Source organism: Mucor mucedo (genome assembly GCF_025094135.1).
Source record: "Mucor mucedo strain NRRL 3635 chromosome Unknown EV154scaffold_153, whole genome shotgun sequence".
Classification (NCBI taxonomy): domain Eukaryota; kingdom Fungi; phylum Mucoromycota; class Mucoromycetes; order Mucorales; family Mucoraceae; genus Mucor; species Mucor mucedo.
In genome coordinates this window covers 54,083-77,314 of record NW_026252437.1, presented here as the reverse complement: position 1 = coordinate 77,314, position 23,232 = coordinate 54,083, and the positions used below count along the sequence as shown (strand labels likewise).

The 23,232-nt window shown below is 39.1% G+C and overlaps 5 protein-coding genes across 5 annotated transcripts; all 5 read right to left on the bottom strand.

Moving 5' to 3' along the window:
* Nucleotides 1–1,242: 1,242 nt before the first annotated feature.
* EV154DRAFT_569465 (uncharacterized protein) lies at nucleotides 1,243–2,385 on the bottom strand (the record flags this gene model as incomplete). The annotated part of the gene is made up of 1 exon (XM_051606140.1): nucleotides 1,243–2,385. One exon carries the CDS (start codon nucleotides 2,383–2,385, stop codon nucleotides 1,243–1,245), a length of 1,143 nt encoding a protein of 380 aa, XP_051452227.1.
* Nucleotides 2,386–5,153: 2,768 nt separating this feature from the next.
* Nucleotides 5,154–6,544, bottom strand: EV154DRAFT_486690 (uncharacterized protein; the record flags this gene model as incomplete). The annotated part of the gene is made up of 5 exons (XM_051598879.1): nucleotides 5,154–5,453; nucleotides 5,483–5,673; nucleotides 5,721–5,930; nucleotides 5,976–6,422; nucleotides 6,466–6,544. 5 exons carry the CDS (start codon nucleotides 6,542–6,544, stop codon nucleotides 5,154–5,156), a joined length of 1,227 nt encoding a protein of 408 aa, XP_051452226.1.
* Nucleotides 6,545–9,405: 2,861 nt separating this feature from the next.
* EV154DRAFT_577747 (uncharacterized protein) lies at nucleotides 9,406–10,458 on the bottom strand (the record flags this gene model as incomplete). The annotated part of the gene is made up of 2 exons (XM_051606539.1): nucleotides 9,406–10,052; nucleotides 10,116–10,458. 2 exons carry the CDS (start codon nucleotides 10,456–10,458, stop codon nucleotides 9,406–9,408), a joined length of 990 nt encoding a protein of 329 aa, XP_051452225.1.
* A 6,232-nt stretch (nucleotides 10,459–16,690) lies between these two features.
* EV154DRAFT_577744 (uncharacterized protein) lies at nucleotides 16,691–18,037 on the bottom strand (the record flags this gene model as incomplete). Its single annotated transcript, XM_051606538.1, has 3 exons — nucleotides 16,691–16,972; nucleotides 17,040–17,452; nucleotides 17,515–18,037. 3 exons carry the CDS (start codon nucleotides 18,035–18,037, stop codon nucleotides 16,691–16,693), a joined length of 1,218 nt encoding a protein of 405 aa, XP_051452224.1.
* A 1,264-nt stretch (nucleotides 18,038–19,301) lies between these two features.
* Nucleotides 19,302–20,489, bottom strand: EV154DRAFT_486686 (uncharacterized protein; the record flags this gene model as incomplete). The annotated part of the gene is made up of 4 exons (XM_051598878.1): nucleotides 19,302–19,543; nucleotides 19,618–19,820; nucleotides 19,901–20,272; nucleotides 20,437–20,489. 4 exons carry the CDS (start codon nucleotides 20,487–20,489, stop codon nucleotides 19,302–19,304), a joined length of 870 nt encoding a protein of 289 aa, XP_051452223.1.
* Nucleotides 20,490–23,232: the final 2,743 nt, after the last annotated feature.

The window sequence follows — 23,232 nt, the reverse complement described above, 5'->3', positions numbered from 1 at the left end:
CAACAAATTCATGATCTGCATGAAGAGCTAAAATTTAATATTGCCCTAGCCCAAGAAAAACATTCTGAATTCTACAATAGACGTGTCAACCCAGGTCCTACATTTAAGATTGGTGATAAAGTATGGTTATCAGCAAAAAATAACAAGACTAAAAGACCAACTGGGAAATTAGATTATAAACGCCTAGGACCATTTAAAGTAATCGCCATAATTGGATCAAGATCGTACAAGTTGAACCTTCCCCATAGCATGAAAATATATCCGGTGTTCCATCTGAATCTTCTAGAACCTTATCTTCCTGACAAAATCAAACGTCGCCAGCCCCATCCCGCACCGCCTGTTATTGTTGACGATCATCAAGAGTTTGTTGTAGAAAGTGTCTTGAACTCAAGAATAAAACGAAACAAATTACAATATTTAGTTCATTGGAAAGGCTATACCTCAATGGATAGAACCTGGGAGCCCTTAGCCAAATTAACAAACTGTACCCAATTAGTCAAGAAGTTCCATGAAGATAATCCATCCTGCCCATCTGAAGGCTCTTTACAATCGCCTTAAAAGGGAGCGACTGTCATGAACCGCTTAGGTTTCAGTTGCCTATTATCATGCAAAATGTCTCAGATGATTATTGAAACCCAACTAGCCCATTGTTCCTGTTCCACCTGTTTCCTGTTCTCTGTCTCCTGTCACACATGTCACTGTCAAACATCACCATTGTATCCTGTCTAACGTCTCTGTTCCAAATAATGTATCTCCGTTATCCCTTGTCCTTGTAAAACCCATTTAGCACCCGTTTCCTTTGTATCTCTGCCTTTGACGTTCCTTGTAAAACATTAATAATATCAGCCCATGTTATTCTCTGCATCTATCCCCAAAATTATCTTTATCTATGCCCGCTACCCCAAATATGTCCCAAACTCAATATGACTAATAATCTGTCTCTGTATATCTGATCCCTGCACCCTTGTTTACCCGATCTGTCAATTAATATAAATAACAGCATGCTTATTTATTCTTATTTCTGTATTCAAGATCTTATCTATTTTTCCTGTTTCTTTGAATAAACCTTCTTCTACCTACATTCCTTTTATATATATATGTATATATTGTTTTTTTTTAAGAGTGTTGTAGTATTATCTTTTAGACTTGAAAAAATACCAGAGGCAAAGGAGAAATATGTTTTATGTATAATGATTCTTTAACGAATGTTTGAATGTTGCGGTTAATGGTGGCTTTCAATAACTATGACAGGAATGGAACGGTGTTAAACACAAATGTCCAGTGGATACGCCATATGGATGTTATTATCGAGGCAATAATGATGGCGGGCTCTATATGGCGTGAGGCTTGATTATTTTGAGGGAATTGGAGTTCGAAAATAGCTTCGTGTATTGCTTCAATTGAAAATGGTGTCGAAAAGTAGTTTTCCCAACTATTCATCCCGCTCACCATTTTTAGCGGACATTTATAGAGAAAGTGTTCGATCGATTCATCTTTTGTACAACATATTGGACATACTGGTGATTGGAAATATGACGGAATTAGTCTGTGTAAGGTCGATTTGGCTGGAATTTTACGACGTATAATGCGGATCCAAATGTTGCGAGTAGCGTGTGTTAAAGGCATCAACCAAAACTTTTTCCACATTGAGGGTGTTCCTCGAATGGTAGCCTCTGGGGAGGAAACTTTGGAACGGTATTGTCCTGGAGAGGTATTCATCTTGGGGTTTGCTGAACCCAGGTTAATCGCAAGGAGGAAAGGATCACTGTCAACATTTTCATGAGTTACAGGTACGAATAGATGTTGTCCCGTAGCAGACAGCCCTGGATGGATCATTGTTTGAATAAAGAACGGTTGAAGCATAATTCTACAGTTTTGAACGAGTCTTAGAAACCTTGTACTGAGTGTAGGATGGATTTGTATTTCTGAACCCTGTTTGTGTCGTATACATTGTGTTCCTTCATCAATTGTGTGGGTTGATGATACTAATAACCTTTTCGACGTCCGGGATAAAACAATATCATCAGTGTGAACATAGATCGCTTCCAGTGGTAGTTGCAAGCAAGTATGGGCATTGATAACCACTTGACTAAATTCTTTTGGGATCTTATCTATGGCGTGTAGTATTAATGATAGAGGGTTATCAGTACGGTTCATTGGTGAAGGTCTTAGTTGTGGAAACATGATGAGTAATCTGTAGTCGAATTGCGTCAAGTCTTGTGGAGCTTGTGCAGCTATGAGCTGAGCTAAGTAAGGGAGTGCAATAGACCCGTTGGCCTGGAAAGGGGCGACCATAAGCGCGTGTAACCATCTCAATTGAAGAGCACTTTGTTGTGTTGTAGGGTCCATCACTCCTAACCCTCCTTGTTGTCGAGGTAGACACATCGTTGTAAAACTAAGCTTCGGAAAGATGCGGAAAGATACGAACTGTGCTATAACAGATTGTTTTTTCCTGAAAATTATTTTAGGAACATTAACCACCCTTAGCAGGTGCCACAATTTTGATAGCACCAGAGAATTGACTATAGTAACCCTTCCTGGTGTCGATAGTGACCTTTGAGAATGCAGCGAGCAAGACCTCTTAATCTTTTCGAGTAAAGATTCTAAAAACTCGTTCCGCTGCGAGGTTGTTGAGAATAACGGATATCCCAGGTATATCAGTGGAGACGATGATTGACAGTCGTGCCACTTTAAAATACGGTGTTTAATGAGTGACTCTCTCCATGTCTCAGAAGAGTTGATGATTTTACCAGATAGTGAGATAGCTTCGGTCTTATCAAAGTTTACTTTAGCGTTAGAAGCTTGAGAATACGTCTCCAGATGTTGATGCAGAGTGTGTAGTTCAGAAGGTGAGTTTATCAGGCATATCACATCATCAGCATACGCCAAAAGTTTGAGTGTGGTTGCAGCTGGTAGCGTAACCCATGGTGCATTTGATGTTGGGAGTGAGAACCCTGCTAGTGAGGGATCATTTAACGTTTTCCTCAAGGGAGGTTCAAATGTAAGATTAAACAGGACCGGTGAAATTGGATCTCTTTGGCGTAGCCCACGACCTTGTAGTACAGGTCGGCTCATGAAGCCGTTTATATTTAAGCGAAGCTGTGTTCCAAAGAATAACTTACACAAGTTGTTTACGAGGATAGTTGGAAATCCAAACTTGATGAGCACTAGTCTTAGATATTCCGGATGAACCCTATCATAGGCCTTTTCTTGATCTAATAGTAAACCGATACTTGAAGAACGGTTTTGTCGAGCATGGTCCATAACCATTTTCATTATAAGACCATTTTTCGCAATAAATCGTCCACGAACAAAACCGGTCTGCATTGGGTTAATCAAACTATCTGCTTCTATTATAACACGTGCGTTGAGAATTCGAGTGAATACTTTAGCATCAGTATTGATCAACGATATTGGGCGATAATTCTTGAGTTCTGCGAGTGATCCTTTTTTTTGGGAGAATGGAAACACAAGTATCTTACCACGATGCTGGAAAAGTACCCAACAAGAGGGCTCATTATAAACTTCTAATACTATTGGCTGGCATTCTTCCTGTTGTATTATCAGTTGTAAGATTTCATAGGGTAGGCCATCAGAACCAGGGCTACTTTTTTTTGGACTTCGTGAAACACCTTCAAGAATCTCCTCCATAGTTATCCTGGCAATCAATTCGTTGCGGGATTCGGATGATAGACTTATTGAGGGTGGTAGTGAATCAAATAACTCATCTATGGATGATTGTACAATGTCATCTGGTGTGTATAATTGAGTATAGAAAGTAGAACCCGCCTCCAGCATATCTTCTTTTGTTAGGCTGAGGTCACCAGTAATAGGATGGACCAGAGGGGGGATGAGTTTCCTACTAGCTTTTTGGGAAATGGTTCTTTTTAAATATCCTGCCGACAATTCACCTAGTTCGCGCCATTTTAGACCTGCACGTACATATAGCCAGTGTTTCGGAATTATATACTTCTAACTGATATAGCTGATTTTCTATCACCATTGGTTGAGGAGTTGTATTATTCACCCATTCAGGATGGGTTATGTCGGTGCGTAGGATGGAAGCACATTTTTTTTGTAATAATATCTCTGCATACTTCAACGATAACGCTTGTTTCCGTGAAAATTTTTGAGCTACCTGTTTGGTGGTTAATTTGATTAGTTCCCATTTATCTACAGCAGTTATTTCTCTATCATGTGTAAAGGACTTGATTTGTTTACTGAGAGCTATCGATAACTGTCTACAAAATTCAGGGTTGACGGCTAGACGGGGTTGAGCGCGCCATATTCCTTTACCAGTCATTTTTGTAGAGTCATTTGTTGAGCTTGAGACCAACTGTAGTTTAGTTGTAACCAGAAAGTGGTCAGACCAAGATGGATTGATGTAAGATACTGAGCTGTTAGTTTTGGAAAGTTCTAAATCTTTAGATAAACAGATGTAGTCTATACATGATTGTGAAGTTCCTCTGTTAAAGGTTGCCTTAGGTGTATCACCATGAGGAGTGACACCGTCAACAAAGAAGCGATCAATGTATTGTAACGACAGGTTTGGAGCTTTTCTTCGACGATATTGACTTGACCAGTGTGTGGAGTTTGAGTAATTAAAGTCTCCCAAAAGAATGAGTCTTGTTACGTTGTAGGGCAATAGAGGAGCGGATGAGGGAGTTTCTGTGATAAATTCTTTCAGGCAGCGATACCGATCGTGTAAAATTGACGGCGCGTAAATAACCGAGACAGAGATTGGTTCGAAAAGTGCGGCATTATGAATTACATTGGTTGTTATTAGGCATCCACATTCACTTTTTCGAGTTTTCTGAAACGAATTGTCCGAAGAGAAAGATACTAAAGCACAATGAGGAGTCCAGATACTTTGCGTGGCTTGGAATTGCATGTGAAACAATTCCTCTAACTCCGGTGTAGTGGCATGGGTCTCTTGTAGTGCTAATATTGATAGATTATGGGTGCGGAGATAGCGTATAAAATGTGAGCTCGAAGTTGGGTTACACGATTTGCGAAGGCTACGGCAGTTTATAGTGGCTATTTTCAATGAGAATGAGAGGGAAGAGATGTCAGGTGTTAAAATTGATGTTTCTAAGGAAACATCGTCGTTGTGATAATTAGCAGTGCGGTTTATTTCGAAATTCATGCATTGATTAAAGAGATTCGGTTTCGGACCCAGGATTGGCATCCTCCATTATAATTTCTTCAGTGTCGGATATCTCTCGCATACTATCATCTTCATCTTGATTATTTACGGCTTGTTGTTGTCGTTGTAAACTCAGTAAAAAGCTTTCATGATCCGGGTGTGATAGATTTATCAAACACTTTTTTGATGTGGTGCGTACATGTCCTGGTAATTGACAATGTTTACATACTTGGTCTTTTTGTTGTACTGTTGTTGTTGAGTCTACCTTTGAATTTTCTATATGTCCACTTTCTTCAGCCCATTGCTTCTAGTGTTTTTGACAAGGAAGCTTTTAACATCTGTTGTCTTTTCCACTTGTTCCTCACTTCCTTCGTCCTGTATAGGTATTTGCTCTTTGTTAACCAAATCATTTACTTCCACTTCTCGGCTCGACTCCTCCTCTTGAATTGGTTGGTTTACTTTACGTCTCTTACTGTTAGAGATTGTTGGAGTTGAATTTTTCTTGGGCAACTCTTGGCAATATGTCCCTATTCATTGCAATTATAGCAATTGATTGACATGTTCATTTTCGTACAGTCAATAATAACATGGTCTTGTTTGTGGCAATACCGACAGTAAGGCTTCACATTTACCCATGTAGCATAAATTGTTACTGCTTCTTTTGTATCACGGTCCTGGCTGTCCACAAATACTGGATCACTGTCAAAGCTTAAATGAGAGTATTGCCATCGAACTTCGTGTCGAATGGCAGTGTTGTTGTCGTGTTTGGAAGTTGATTGTGGTACTTCCAGGACAGCATATCCATTTCCCGTAAACATTCATGCAATACCCCGGGTGATTCCACAGTCAACAATCTTGCCAAACTTTGACATATTTTTCTGTAGGTCTGCCCTGAGTTCATCCGTTCCTCCTGATGAGCGACCATACTGAAAGGGTAGTCCGGAGATTGAAACTTTAATGATTTTCGAATCACTTGATAGTGAATAAAAGCCCATGAAGGTATGTTCAAACGAAGGAAGTTTGAAACCTGATTCAATGATTGAGTCAGCTGCTACTTTTGCCATGAGAAATTCAGCAAAGCACCTTTTGCCTTCAGTATAAAGTTTAGCTTCCAGACCCCATACATTATCCCCATTTTGGAAGTGGGTCATAAATTCTTCAAAAAACATTTTTTGATCGGTCACGATTGAAATGTGGACTAAAATTGAGTTAGGAAAGGTTCCTTTAATGAAAGGATTGCGTGAAGAAGTTGTAAGACTTTGTTCAATTGATGTTGCTGTTGATAAGATAGATATTTTTGTGGTATCCGTCCCATGTACCTGGCTTGATCGGTTTGGATTTTTTAACATCGTTAATTACCTTTTCGGGCGGGTTTAAATGTTTAGCGGAAAGAGCCATATTTATATATATATTAGCAATATTAAAAAAATAGAAATCGTAAAAAACAGTCACAAGGCGAGCTAACTTTCAGTCACAAAAGTTACAAAAGTTAAGATTTTAAAGGGGGGTGCAGGGGTTTCCCCCGCAAGATGGGAGGAGGGTTTGGGGGAGGGGGACCCCTCCCCCAAGAACACGGCCCATAGTATTAAGCATGAAAGAGCTGATATCTTAAATAACAGTATTTTTTTTTTAAAACAACGTAATTTTTAAGCAGTGATAAAATAATTGGGGGAGCGGGGGTTTGGGGTGAAGGGGAACCCCTCCACCCAAGAATAGGGCCCATAATATTTAGCATTAAATTGTTACCTTCTGAAAAACAATGTTCCTTTTTTTTTTACGGCATAATATCTTAGAGTATAATTTTTTTTTACAGCGTGGATTTTTTTACAGCCCTATGTTTTTAAAGTATTATTTTTTTTTTACTTCGTAATATTTTTTAGCAGAGGTACAAAATTAGAGGCTGGAAAAAACCCTCCTCCTAAGAATACGACCCATAACATTAAGCATTAAAATGAAAAAAAGAGCTTATATAAAAATTCACTACTTTGGAGAGAGTCATAATATAAAAGTGACTTTAACTGAAAAAGTCATTAAAAAAAAAGTAACTATGGAGGTTTCGTGGTAAAGATTTCCCTTCGCCCCAATATAGCAGCCAATACCATTAAGCATTATATTATCGAGATTAGAGAAACAGTCTATGAACACGTTTTCATAAACAATATGTTTTTATTCGAGAAGAACTGAAAAATTGTTTGTTTTAGGTCGATGGAGGGGTCGCCTTTGAAATTAATATTTTGGATTATGAAGTCTTTCATTATGAAGCAAAAACATTGCGCATAGAATAGTTAATCAGATATATAAACAATTAATACTTTTTGCGTAGATCAACTTTCTAGCCTGGGTATAGGGATATCGTCTTTTATTTAAACATGTAATGAGAAACATCAAAGTTTTCTCCAGTGTCAAACTGATAATTAGCAGTGTAGCTTAAGCTATAATAGCGCGTGGGCTTAATGCTTAATCAATATATGTTAAGTGTTTGATTCCAAAAACAGGCCTGCGGCAGCACGAGGCTTTTTCAAAGCACAGCGTACCGAACCATAGTGCAGGTCAAAAATTTACCGCAGCGCAGCGAACGTCAAACTTTTTACCGAAACGGAGGTTTGGTTTGAAAAAGCCTCGCTAATACTAATAGATATATAATTTCTCTTGGCTTGTCATCACACTAATAATCATTCTGTTCTGCTCTTGCCCCGCCCCGTTCCTGACAGGGAGAAGATTGCCGGGTTTCTTAGCAAAATGGATCTTCTGATAGGGCAGAGGAGATACTAGTCGCATGAAAAGACGCCAATAATGCTTGTGGTGGATGTTTTTCGAAAAGGATAACGTCTAAGGGCGTCAGGATCTGTATTTTGTGTGCCAGGGCGATATATGATGTCGAAAGCATGTTGTTGTAGAATCAGAGTCCATCGATCCAACCGTCCACGAAGATCAGTAAATTTATGATTGCTCAAAAATTGTAAGGCGTGATTATCCATAATTACAGTGAACTTGGTAGAAGTAAGGTACCGGGCACATTTCTTGATACCCCACACAATAGCAAGTGCTTCGACCTCAGATACTCCATAATTTCGTTTCGCAGGGGCCAAGGATCTTGAGGCATATGCCACAGCGTATGCACGGTTATTGGTAGGATTACGTTGACAAAGTATGACGCCGATACCGGCAGTACAACCACCGTCAGTGTGTAATTCAAATACACGAGAGAAATCTGGAAAGCGTAAGAAAGGAGCTGAAGTCAGAGCATTACGGAAAGTGACAAAGGCGTCTTTTTGTGAGGAATTCCAAGACTAAGTAGCATCTTTCTGGATAAGATCGTCGAGAGGAGCGGCAATAACAGAAAATTTACTGCTAAAATTACGACAATAACCTGTCAAACCAAGAAAGGAGCGAAGGTTAGTTATGTCGGATGGTTTCGGGAAATTGGAAACCGCACTGATCTTTTCTGGATCTGTATTTAGACAATCAGGAGTGATAGCATAGCCAAGAAAAGAAATACGATCGCTCGCAAACTTGCACTTTTTAAGAATCGCCGTGAGAGGTGCTCAGCATAATCGAGACAAGACAGAGTGGAGATCATGTAAATGTTGTTGAAATGTTGGACTAAACAGATAATATCATCCAGGTAAACTAAACAGACTTGCCATCGTAACCCAGCTAACAACGAATCCATAAGTCTCTGCATGTTGGCAGGTGCGTTTGTAAGACCAAAAAGTATGCGAATAAATTCGTACGAACCGCTACGACAGATGAAACCAGATTTTGCTTTGGATTCCTCGTCAAGCTCTATCTGCCAATAACTGGAGGTCAGATCTAAATTTGAGAATACTTTTGCGTTGCCAAGATTATGTATAGTATAATCGATTTGTGGCAAGGGATATACGTCATTTCGGGTAGCACGTTGATGAGTCAATAATCGACACAGAACCGAGGAGATCCATTTTGTTTTTTAACAAGTACGACAGGTGATGCCCAAGGTGAGTCACTCGATTAAACAATACCCTGTTGTAACATATAGTCCAATAAAGAGCCAATGGTTTAGTTTTTACCAGTGGATGCACGGTGTGGATGTTGGGATAAGGATCTTGTCGTACGTGTGTCAATTGAGTGTTTAGTCTTGGGAGTAACCGAAGATGATTAGCGCTAAAATAATCTGGAAATTCTTGTAATGATTAAGTCATAGCCGACTGTTCTGTATCAGATAGGTATTTGCCAATGAAGGGCAAAAAATCTGGTAATGGTTCCGTTGTTGCAGATTGTTAAGAGGTCTGTATATTATAAATAGAAGTGTCGCTGTTCGAATACGACTTTAGGGTTGGTGACAAATATTCGAAATTAGCAATATGCTGTCTTTTATTTAAATATTTGATATCTGTATCTAAATTAGCCAGTTTAACTGTAACGATTCCGTCGGCATCAGATTGTACTACGCCTGCAGCAACAGAGAGCATCTTTTTCAAGACAGTTTCATTGGGGGTCGAAATGAAAGCGGATCGCAGAGGTGGTTCATTGATATCAACGTAAGTATGTGATTGGCCAGGCAATGGAAGACACGAATTCATGGTACAGATTCCAGGTGCAGCAGGAGATAGAGTCGATACGAATTTTGGGAAGCGGACTTCATCGCTGTCGGTATCAATGGTGATCTTGTAATGTTTGAGGTCCGGATAACCGAAACTTAATTCATGTGCCAAGTTGTTGACAACATGGCAAAATAGCCGGACTTGCATCTTATCAAGCATAGCCTTGATCTTAACGACACAAAGTGAGAACACGTGTTTGTTGGCAGCCGTGGTAAAAGCTGCGACTTTTGAGACATCGTATTGTAATTCTAACCGAGTGGCGATGGTTTGACGTAGGGCGGAAATGGTAGCACCAGTATCAACAAGAGCTTGGACTAAATTGCCTTTAATAGTTTGGAGTAACCGAGGTGTTCAACACCAGACACTACTGAGATTGACGCTGTTACATTCCGAAACGTTGTTCAGATTGTGGATGGAGGCGACGTTTTGAGCAGCAATAGGATTGGATTCGATGGGTACGGCAGCGAATTTAGCGTTGTTGGTAGGTGTTAAGCTATGCACTTGTCTAGATTGGGATGATTCTGGATTCTGGTAACGTGTCTTGGTCAATTGTCCAGTTTTCTTACAAACGCCACAGATGGCTTGACCATCGGAAGCTCGAAGGCGCATGGGATCGGCCTTTTCTCTGGGTTTTTTGTAACCATTTGATTGTCCATGACGAGGGAAAGAGGAAGAACTAGTCTTACCAAAAGGTCTAGACGTATTAGAGTTGATGGCATGGATTTCCATAGGCTCTGGATTGTCATTTTTGGAGGTAGTGAAGGCCGTAGGAGAGATGTCCGGGCTTGATTGGATAGTTAAATTTTCAAAAGCGTGTGATAATTGAGAATAAAAAGGGAAATGTAATTGGAAAATAAAGCAAGTAAAAAAATGTGACTCTATAATCCTTTATTATAAGTTTGAGAGTTTGTCATGATACAAATAGAGGTCATTTTTATATTCAATTATTACTTCAAGATTTTTCCTGCGCAGATCGAATTGACTATTTACCCGCAAACTGGGAAATGGTAGAATTAGATTTAGAAATCAGTTACATATGAAACATAGCTTATTGTTATATACAAGGAGCTAGTTGACCCATATCCGGCACTTCTAGAGCATTAAAGTTTATCACCAAGGCTATAATGTTTCGCCTGATTCGTCCATTTGGACGAATTTTTAGTAAGTGTTTACCCATTTACTCAAAAAAAAACGAATTGGGTAAATTTACCCATTTACTCGTTTGGACGAATTTTTTAGTAAGTGTTTACCCATTTACCCAAAAAAACGAATTGGGTAAATTTACCCATTTACTCGTTTGGACGAATTTTTTAGTAAGTGTTTACCCATTTACCCAAAAAAAAACGAATTGGGTAAATTTACCCATTTACTCGTTTAGACGAATTTATAGTAAGCGTTAACCCATTTACCCAAAAAAAAAAAAAAAAAAAAAAAAAAAAAAACCGGATTAAATGCATAATTAAGGGGGTGTATATTTTAAAATCAGCTCTCCCTTTCAGCCTTCAGCGAAATAAAAAAACTTTCGTTTATACATATTGAATTATTTAATACATTCATTCGTTTGAAAAAATTGGTTTGCAGTTTTAAAAGTTGATTATATATTTTATTTAAAAGAATGAAAGTAAGATTTATTTATATTTTGATACTTGAGGACAAATTGCTATGTAGAAGGATTACTACTTAAATGAGCTAAAAAGTAAACGGTACATGGCATAACATGAAGTCATTGATTATTCTGTGTAGGAAGCAACGTATAATCTAAAAACAAGGGAGATAACCAAAGTTTTCTAAATGAATATTAGGTTAGTTTATGATAAGAAGACTCAAAATTGATACGTACTAATTCCTTTTCTAAACAGAGTAGCCGCCACAACGGTAAAAGCAGGAAGCGTAAGTCTGAAGAGATAATTAGAGAAAGGAAAAGCCATAAACAAAAAACACTTACTTATAGCACTGGCGTAGTACACTGCAAGCACGGCCTTTATACACCTGTCTATGCTGATTTTAAAGAGAGATAAGTAAGGGGAGGGACTTCAGAGATGGAATGGTGAGTTTACCAGAGTGTAATTGCAAAAGAAGTAAGCCCAGACGTTTATTCAGTTACATGGTTACGAGAAACAAGAACGAATAAAAGTAAATTTTTTTTAAAAAAAAAAACTGATTTATTGAGGTAAAAAGATAAAAAATAGATATTAAAAAAAAAAAAAGGAAAAAGAAAAAGAAAAGGAAAAAAAAAAGACTCCGTTTATATGTACTTTTTAGAGGTTGGTGTTACGACGGAGGGATGACTGGAGGCAGATAAATGTTTTTGTATACGCGGCTTCTTGACAACAGGACATTAGGACAGATACTCGTCTGCTTCAGGTAAATGGAATGAATGAGCAATTTTAAGGTTTGGATCTCAATTTTTATTCACCCAATCTGGGTAAGTATCCGCCCATAGACGAATGCTCGTCTGCTGCAGGAAAGTGGAACGGATGAAGTGATTTTTATTTACTCAATGTGAGTAAGTATTCGCCCATAGACGAATGCTCGTCTGCTGCAGGTAAATGGAACGAATAAAGTAATTTTTATTTACCCAATGTGAGTAAGTACTCGCCCATAGACGAATACTCGTCTGCTGCAGGTAAATGGAACGAATAAAAAAGCTTAAATTTTTGTGCAACCTTTATATTTTACTCAAAATGAACGAACAGTTACCCCTGGACGAATATTTACCCTTTTTGAGTAAATGAAGTAATTTTATTTTTTGTGTACCATTGTTTATTTACCCAAAATGAACGGATACTCGCTCACGGACGACTATCCGCTCAGATTTGAACGAATGCTTACCCCCAGACGACTATTCGCCCATTCGTCCGCATTTACTCTGTTAAAGTAAGTTTTTTTAGCCTAGGTGTATCCATTCAATGACAGGGTCCTTGATTGGATTACTAAAATAAATTTATGAGAAACTAGAAGATTCGGCAGCTACTCGACCAACCCAGGAACGATTATGAAATCTGATCTCAGTTTGACATATGAGGGAGCTGGTACTGTGTCGTACCAATAGGAATGTATTCGCAATATGGTACTTATAATACATAGGTTATATGTATTATAATTGAGTGACTAGATAAGAGTTAATTGTATTCGTGGAATTAGGCGACAAATACGACAAAGCGAACTCAAGTAAGGTGTCATCCAGACACAGATTCTTCTAATGCAATGGCTGATTTGGAAATAGCTTCCCATAACAGTTTCCGTGCGATGTTGAACAGGATTATTGTGCGGATTTTTGGAGACATAACACGAAGATAGATGATACGTAGAGTAGGACCATCTAATATGTGATCTATGTCGAATTCCAGCACAATGGATTCAAACATGACAGCAAAACGGTGAGAAGACAGATTCCCTTGTTTAAAGGATTCTAGGCGACGACGAAGTAGACGTTTGTATTTTTCAGCGGGTGTACCGCAGGTATTAACAAAAGCGGTTTTGAGGAACCTCAAGTGGCAGCAGCAGGTGTACGGGCGACCCAATTAGAAATTTCGGCTGACAAATGTTTACCGATTTGGATACGTTTTTGATCATTGGTAAGAGCCAAGCGCTTACAGTTGAGATCGTATTGGTTGAGCTAATGATTGATGTTTTCTTGGGGGTCATAAACAAGAGAGATTACAGAGTTGTTGAGGTGACTTTCAGACAAGAGTTGTCCGAGGAGTGAAGCCAGTAGGGTAGAATTCGACGCAGAGTTCGAGGTAACGATAGTAAAGTTTTTAATTGTTAATCACAGAGATTCAGAGTGATAGCGAAGAGATTTAAACACAAATTTTTTAGAATAGGCCTTCACACCAAGACCGTCCAGACGGTTTTTAGGCGTCCGGACGGTTTTTGTTCCAAAAATGATTTTTTCAATTTTTGGTAATCCGTACTACAAATAAACTATTTGGTTGACGTCAGGTACCCGAATCATTTGCATTTTTCTAAAATGCCTACAGGCTTTTGCTTTTAAGTTGATCTTTCTTTCAATTTATTATATCAAAATGAATAATATCTATAACACCAGTTACTCCAGCAATCCAATGAACGAACACAGCCACATTGTTTCACGTTTAAACACTACTAAAGTCATTTGCTCCCTTCGAGATGAGGAACAGGACGAAAGTTACGAAATGTTGCAGCAGCAGAGACCAGCAAGAAAAAGACGACTTTACCTTAAACAAAAAAAAGAATGACGAGGAGAACTTGAACAAATGTAGAATAATTTTGCAGCAACGAATTGTACACAATGTTATCAATAACATTCAGATTATGAACTACGATGTCTTATTCTGTATTTAAAACAGCGGTATCGAACATATGGAAGCTACTTTAGTCAGAAGGAGAAGTAACGATGGTAGAGCAAAGAAACAATGATGGACTATCGTTCACCTTAGTCTGATCGACGAACCTCTTCTCGACAGCAGTGGTAGAGCAGTAAGAGAAAGCACGTTTAAGGAACACTATCGGGTTACCTTAAGTACATTCGAATTGCTTGTTAACGAGCTTAGTGAAACTGAACAGTATGCAAACCTTTCCGAGAGAGATACTTATTGGATTGTGTGGGAGCAAGTTGCTGTTGTTATGTGGAGATTTTCCAGCACTCATTTTGGATATCGAATGGCAAAGGAATAGTTTGGTTGTAGTCACGGTAGCTATAACAATCTCACGGACAGGTTCACCGGCGCTATGAGTACTGATATAATGAACAGAGTGATTACTTGGCCTGCGACTGTTCAAAAACTAGAGCAATTGCGAATGGATTTGCAAAAGATACCCAGAAGGGACACCGGAGATTAAAAAAAGTCATTTGTGCCATCGTTGAAAAACTTTTCCGATCCATAAGCCTTCAGTAACCAATGACGGCGATCGGTTTGCCGATCGTAAAGTTGGAATCGGTATGAGTCTTATGGCAGTTTGCGATGACCAGAAACAATTCATCAATATTTTAACAGGCTTACCAGGTAAGTTTAGAAAATGGAGTGTGTACGTCTTACTTAATTATCATAATGTGTTTACGCAGCCTTTACGATGGACGAGTATTTAAAAGAAGTCCTCTTTACGACGATCTAATCTTCCGTGGAGCTACCACTTGCTTGGAGAGAAGTATTATAGTTGGAGGTACATACCTTTACATTATTCTTAAGTATCTCTCTAATTCTCTATTAATTGGTTATATGGTTTAGATACAGCAAGGGATTTCAGTTCTTCCCGGCCGGATTTACACATTTTTTTTACACATTCTGACTTTTAAATTAACCAATCAAAAACACCAGATTTTTTCATAAAAAAAAGTGCAAAAAAAAAAGTGTAGGAGCTCTTGACCATGTCAAGTTTTTTTTTTCGTTTCACACTTTTTTTTTACACTTTTTCACACATAATTGAGTTTTAAAAACACGAAAAATCATGGTTTCATTTTTTTATTCTTGGTAAAACTCTTTCAAAATTCTTTTCAAAACGAGACGTTTTTCCTCTGGGGTATGTGCTTCCAACAAAGCACGAGTACGTTCTTGTCGAAGCACGATATTTTCTTCATCTTCGCTGTCACTGTCGTCGTCAACAAAAGAAGCAACTCTCTCCGAAACCCAGCTTCTGTCCACCTTGTCATTCATTGCGAGTAGGAAGTTGTGCAAAATGCAACAAGTGTGAATTCACATTGAGGCTTTGGCGACGTCCTTTTTTCCTTCAATTGGCAAACGCATGCCACGCAGACTCTGAAACCGCCTTTTCAGCATTCCGATGCAGTTTTCGATGTTGACACGAGCCCTCGCATGGTAAAAGTTGAAGTCCCTTTCGTCTTTATTCAACTCACGGTTTTTATTCCTCTTAATGACAGGGATAACCTGTTTAGTTTGACCATAGGCAGAATCGGCCAGAACGTATTCTTCATTGGACAGCTTTTCCTGCGGCTTGAGAGTAATAGGAATTCCACTCATAACACGGGAGTCGTGAGAAGTACCTGCATACCCGGTATGAGCCATCAGTATTCTTCTGTTGTGGTCGCAGACAATCACACCAGTAGTAGCGTAAAAGGATTTACGAGAATAAAAATCCTGGCGACTCCATCGAGGACTAAACTCCAAAGGAAACAAGGAACCGTCAACAAAACCGACACACCCAGTAAAGCCGTACTTTTTTTCAATCTCGTGCTTGATTTGTACTCGTTCAGCTGCATCAGGCCAGCTAAGATACTTCTTCTGAAGACAACCAATAACAGCAATAATAAATCTCTTGTGAAAGCTATGACTGAGCTTTCTATTGTTGTGAATAATTGGTCAGATATGTCACATAGCTTCTTTTTAGTAAAACTTACCAGAAATTCCTACGCTTCTTGCAATCTTTCCAACGGAACCACCGTTACCGTGGACACCCAGACGCTCCAATGCAACCATCATTTGAATTTTGGGAAGCGTTTGAGCTTTTTTTCCAGTACTGCGATATACACGGTGGTCTCCGATCATATCATGTAACGCGTTGAATGAATTGAGGCTCATTCGGATTTCTTGTCGTACTCTTCCTGTGTCGAGCTTTCTCAACAAACTAATCTTGGAGTACAGATTGATCTTGGGAACTTGGGTTCTTGTTGACAAATATCGGTTGGATAAAACACTTGATAAAGCAACCAGTGCAGCAGGCGCAACATTGACACAATCTTCATCATCATTGTTATTCTTACGTACAGCTTCTAAGGCGACCATTGTTTGGAGGTCTTTGATTAATAATTGACGATCAGAAACAGCTGGCATTTTATCTTTTTTAAGAAATATTCAATAGGATTTATCGAAAAAAAAAAGCTGAATATTTATACTCGTACCTTCTTCTGTGTAGCCCCGACTAATTATGTGTCATCAAATGTCATTTAAGTTAGCTGATTCACGCTCATCATTTTAATAATAACAAACATATGGAAAAAAAATTATTTATTGAAAAAAAAAAATTAATGATGATTATTTAACTTGTTTATTTCCGCGAAGTATTCTTCCTTCGTAATCATCTTATTGCTTATGAGCAACCCAAGATTGGCCATGGCCACCTGCCTTGCTTGGTGCTTTCGATCAGCAGCATCCTTTGCCTCTTGACGAACACGCTCATCATTCTTCTTCTCTTCCATTTCTTGACGCCACTTCCTGTCAAACAGGTCTTGCTCAATTCGATCGTTGACCTCGCGCTTAAGAATTCTCATTCTTTTGATTGTCAACTCATTTGCTCTCTCACTTGACTCCAGAACAGCGTCCACAATGGCATGACTTGTCGATCTTTTTTTTTTTGCTCGATGTTGATCGGACAAGAGAGACAACAGAAGGAGCATCATCATTATTAGTAGAAATGGTAGCAGTGATGGGAGTGGCGCCGGTGGTAGGGGCAGTGGGAGTGGTGGCATCGGCGGTAGTGGTAGGATTGGTGGGAGCGGTAGAATTGGTGGGAGCGGTGGGACAGGTAGGAGTGGTGGGAGTGGTGGGAGTGATGGGAAGGGTGGGAGTGATGGGAGTGGCGGTGGGAACTGATTGTACATCAGCAACTGGTCCTTCGTCGTGCTGAACAAACTCAGCATCGCTCTCGCTGTCATCGTTGCCAAACATTATTTCTTCAACGTTCTCATAATCCGCATCTTCGTTAAAAGGAATAATCACAGAGCTAGCCGAGTCGCGGAAAAATGGCTCGATCTCATTGTACTCCTTACACTTCTTAATGCAAGTGTCTAATTGTTTTTTTTTTTGTTCAAATAAGTTCAGGGATATTATGCATGTTTATATGGTTTACCTAAAACAGAAATCTCCTTTTCTTCACGATTATCATCAGTAGCACTGTCAAGGATACCTTGGCCAGTTTGGTTCCTCCATGTTTCAGCCTTTCGATAAGCTACAATAATTCTGTCGATCTTTGCTCGAATTGCGTTTCGATAACGAAAAGTGACACCCAAAGCTTCAAATTCTAGAAAAATATTACTACAGAGTATTGTTTTGTTGGTAGCGGTTGTCATTCCGTCGTTCTTTTTGCCTCTCCATTTACTGAAGTTTCCATCTCTTGTGATCCATCCCATCAAGATATCAATTGATGTCAATCCGTCAGGGTTTAACTTGTTTTTGGTAAGATGCTGATCACCGTACCATGATACACTGGATTTACCGGTAGCTTCGTTGCTGGGGGAATCTTGGCTGCTGCTGGTAGAATCTTGGCTGCTGCTGGTAGCTTTCTTGCTGGTGGAAGCTTTCTTTCCGGTGGAAGGTTTCTTGCTGGTGGAAGCTTTCTTGCTGGTGGAAGCTTGGTTTCTGGTGGTAGACATTTATGTGGTAAATACAGATATGACGTGATGCAAATTGGCAGTAGACCCTTATTATTTATACCTGATTTTACGTGTATATAAAATACTCGTAATGTGTCATAACTGCGATTGCGCTGTGATGTGTCATACTCAATTAACCTTTTGATGTGTCATAATTACAATGCACTCAATGTTATTATTACTCATAATGAAGTTACAAACTCAGGAACAGCTTCATTGGCTCGGATTTTCAAAAATAAAGGTCTTTGAAAAAATGTGAATTTTTTTTTTATTTGGGGGTTCAGTTCTTGTAAAACGTCAAATGCATTTCATTGGCTCTTAATTATTTCACCGAATATGTAAAAAAAATGTGTAAATCCGGCGGGGAAGAACTGAAACCCCTTAGCGTATCCTCTCTTGCCTCAGCTACTAACTCCCTTTATCGCCTCTCGCGGCAGGTAGTCATCACTCGGGCTCACAGCTAGTCAAAAAATATACAACAAAATACATTCGACAACAAGACAATTGCTTATCAATGCTTTCTCTGATCTGGTGATGAAATGGAAATTTCTCTTCAAGCATTTGTACTTGAAAGATGTAAACAAGTTATTGTGTTTTGAGGTAAGTAAAAATTATAAGGCAGTATATAAGTAATTTGAGACTGTTTATAAGATTGTCTTTATTATGAAATAAAATGAGCAAGTATTTATATAAAAAAGACTATCTGCTGTACCACTATCTTTAGTGTATCTTTGAAGTTGTTATCATTTTCCCAGTGTGTATCCTGTTACCTTTAACTGCTTATTTTGTAAATATGTTACACTTGGAATTACTGTCATCTTAGACACATTGTACTTCCATATCTTTAGTAAGCCTTTGTCACTGTGTTCTTGTAACCTTGTGATATGATAGTACTAACTATCTATATTGGGTAATTGATTCCTTAATCATTCTTAATGTATTGATGTCATAGATATGGATTTATTTAATGTAGCAACAATATAGCAGATCACCACACAGGTGTTGTAGAGCAATTATGACATGATGCGTTTTACACAATTTGTGTATTCATGGCGGTGAAATGCTCCACGGCAATGATGGAATGTTGGATGCATTTCAATTATCCGATAAAAATGATGGTGCCAAGTTCACAATCAGTCAGCTGTCCGAAAGTAATTTTAGTGGAAGAGAGATGAGTACACTTACGCGAGAACTGAAAGGAAAAGCAGAAGAAAGACGTACGGAAGTCCGCAATGAACTTTAATAAATTAATATAATTGAACGTTTATTGTTTAGTTGATCTATATTCGTAAATGTTATTTGCTCTTTTGGCTTCGGCAAGCAAAGAATCATCCCGGGATCTACGATACAACATATCCTCTCGTCTTTCTCTATCTTGTCGACGCGGCATTTCCATCTCTTCTTGACGGTCTCGTTCTTGTCGACAAATTATCTCCATCTCCTGCCCTGCTCTAGCCCTCTTCATGGCCCTTTTCTCGTCCCATCCAAGAAGGGCCGCAACAAGTTCTATAGTTGAATTCTACAATTCTTCTCTCATCTGCCATGAAGCTCACGAATGTGTGCCAATGTATCCGTATAACCTACTGGTTCATTTATATTTGTCGAACCTGTTTCTGATAAACGATGATTTGATGGAGCTGGGGTTCTTTGTCTATCAGCATTAATATTGGAATCAGCGTAAGCGCAATTATATCTGCTGTTCGGAATGTTGGTGCTGTCGATATTGTCGGTGCTGTTGGTGTTGTTGATGTTGTTGGTGTTGCGGGTTCGGTTAGGGCTACTGCTGCTGGTATGTGAATCAATCGTTTCTCAAACTACCTCAAACCGAGCCTCTCCTCTTAAACCAATGTTTTCTCGGACTACAAATCCATTTCTGGAAGAGAAGTGGTAATGCTACCATGTGTAGATGCTGAACCAGAGTTACCGGTGACGGGTGGATTGAAACTGGCATCGCTAATCAATATTGCTTTAAGTGATTCAAAATGAACCAAATTATTAGAGTTACGACTAGCCCCACGTCCAGTTTCGCGCGATTGACGATCAGCAAGTGACTTATACTTATTTATCAACTTTCGATACTTGGATGAGCATTTGTTGCTATTCATTTCGCTTTGAAATTGACGACTACATTGCCTGAACTGAGGATGTTCTTTCAGATCTATTACGGTTTGCGACCAGATACTACCCTTCAAGGTGTTGTTCCTTCTGGCTCTTCTGATATTATTACGAACATTCCTTTTAGAATAACGCTCAGAAGCAATTTAATATGAAACTCTTCCCAATGTCGTGTTCCGACGCTGTTGGTGGTATTATTAGCGCTTGTAGTAGGGATATTCTCGTGGTCGTCGCTGCTGAATTTTGATTCTCCCCATCTTCGCCCTCTCCGTCTTCAACCTCACCGACCTCTCGGCTCTGGATCAGAATCATAACAACCGTCAAACCCAAAGTCCATTTGTTCTATTTCCTTAACTAAAGCATGACGGCTACATTGGGATTGAGGGTGTTGATTGCCTTGCTGCTGCCGCACTTTTTTTTTATGTTGTTGATGTTGTTGAGGCTGTTGTTGAGGCTGTTGTTGAGGCTGTTGTTGAGGCTGTTGTTGAGGTTGAGGCTTTTGAGGATGTTGTCGAGGCTGTTATTGAGGTTGTTATTGAGGCTGTAGTTGTTGCTGTTGTTGAGGTTGTTGCTGTTGACACTGTTGACGCTGTTGCTGTTGAGGCTGTTGCTTTTGCTGTTGTTGAGGTTGTTGAGGTTGTTGAGGTTGTTGTTGTCACAATTGTTGCTGTTGCTGTTGTTTTTCAGGTTGGGTTCTTTTGAGGTTGTTGAGGTTGTTGTTGTCACAATTGTTGCTGTTGCTGTTGTTTTTCAGGTTGGGCTCTTCTGAAACTTTGCGCACCGGGTACGTGGGAAAAACAATTGTCGTTGAACATGGTTTACAGGTGAATTTAGTTACGTGTAAGTGAAAGTGAAAGGAACAAAGATGAGATGAAAGTTCATATTCAAATTAAATAAAATAAAAACAATCATTTATGATTTCTCGTGAAATAAGTTTTCCTTTTTGAGAACCGGGTCGAAATCGAGGACATGGACGAGAGTAGGTCCTGCACTTTTTGGTCGAACGATTTATTTATTTCTAAATTGCGAATCTATAATAGGAAATCGAAATCGTCCGGACGGTCATTGGTGTGAAGGCCTAATATGATTGGGGCGCAGGAATAGGGCAGCTACTCCTCCATAAAATAAGTTTGAGTAGTCGGTCTTTGAAGGTTAGATCAGAAAGAGAGACAAAGTGTTTAGAGTACTTTAATACTAAGATTATTATTTCAGTTTAAGATAATCGTTTATTAATATGCATTGGAAGAGTATTTATATTATTTTGGTATTTATGATTTAGTAATGGAATAGTACTTTGCCAAGATACTTAGTATATATGTAGTGAATATATGAACTAGTGTATAGTATAAGGCAAAGTTTGTTAACTAAAGATCTGTATCAATCGGGTGGGTCAACCATGAGAGTATTTTGAATGTCGGAGTCTGAACTCACGACACTCTCTACGTAACTCGTACTACCATATTATAGTATTGTGAGCACTTAAAATGAGAAAACATGGTAGATGGGACAAGTATCACAAGTCTAATTTATCACTTACCATCTGTACTGTTTAACAAGATATCCAATACAATTGTATTAACAGCCACCAGAAGTGGAAGCTTTACTTCTGACATCAGAAGACCAGAAGCAAGACCACAAAACTGGTCTAAATAAGCATGTTACTGTGACAAACTTGGAACAATAAGAGGGGAGTAAAACTTCGTACGATCAGGATGCCAATTTTTACAACGTTCAGGAAAGATGATACCAGTGACAGTGCTTAAGTTCCTCCACTATTTTTCACACACCATTTGGAAAGTTCAGGCAACCAACTGAACGTTACAAGATCCTGTTCAGCCCGAGGTACCATGCCATTCGGAAGAAAATCTGTAGCAAGCGAACCTTAGAACGGGAACAAAGCCCAAATAGTCCCACGCACTTTGGGCTTAATTGACACGTGATTACAGGCCAGACTACCTTCCTCTTAAAGCCACGAGTAAATATCTGATACCAGATGCCGAACTGGAATACGAGACAGAATCAAAGTGGCAGACTAACCAATGACCACCACAAAAAACAGGAACGACACAATGTGGCTAAACATCCAAGTACCAACGACAACACCAGGTAGGAGACAATTCCAAAGTGGTAATCTTGCCAGCAAACCCCAAACCGGAGCCAGAGCCGGAGTAGGTCTCAGCAAGGCCTTACATTTGGTCGGAAACATGAACCACGGTATGATGGTGGAATGCATTGAGTATAACAGAAATAACGAAGGATCCAGAGAGATACAATGTCGTTTGGATTTGGACCAAATTATAACCGTTGAATACAGACATGATAAAGACTAAAGCTTTGATCATGGACATCCACAAGAGCAACACCACCAAACTTACTATCTAAGATCAAAGCTGATTTGGCCGTCCTAGGTCAGAAAGGTGACAGGTAGTCACAAACATTTGATTTGATCGAGTAAAGTCACCTAGTCGATATAGGAGCCATTCCAAGAAGATGCCAGAGTAGACTAAGATTAAGAAAATTGGCTACCAGCCTAAAAGAGGCAATTTTGAGTGCCGAAGTAGATTAAGCCAAATACCTTCCAAACAATGACTCTAGTTAGATGGATGTATGATAAACGAGATAGCCTAAACACCGAACAGACCGCGAAGAAAAAGGTTCGTGCTATTCGTCATTGGCGGAAACAGTAATGTTTACCACACAAGCAGGCCGAACACCCGACCAATATATCACGACAGTCTTTTTAAGATTAAGGTTGGCATTAAACGGCCGACCATCGAATCAAAACTCAACAAAATGTCTTATTCTCCAAGAACAGAGCGAAAGACTTCCAAGTCATCGGCATAACTCAAAAGCTTAAGCCGAGAAGCAGGTGGCAATACTGATTGGCAAATTAAGTCGCGGTTGGAGGTTAAAGAAGAATGAAGCCACACCTGGCGCAGCAAAGAAGATGTAGCAGATCCCGCTATTCTACCACAAAAAGAAATACCAGACAAACCAGAACAATAGCAAATGAATCTAAACAGAGTTTTCAAAATCGGTATGTATTTTTTCACCGCAACGTAAAAAATAAGAAAGAGAAT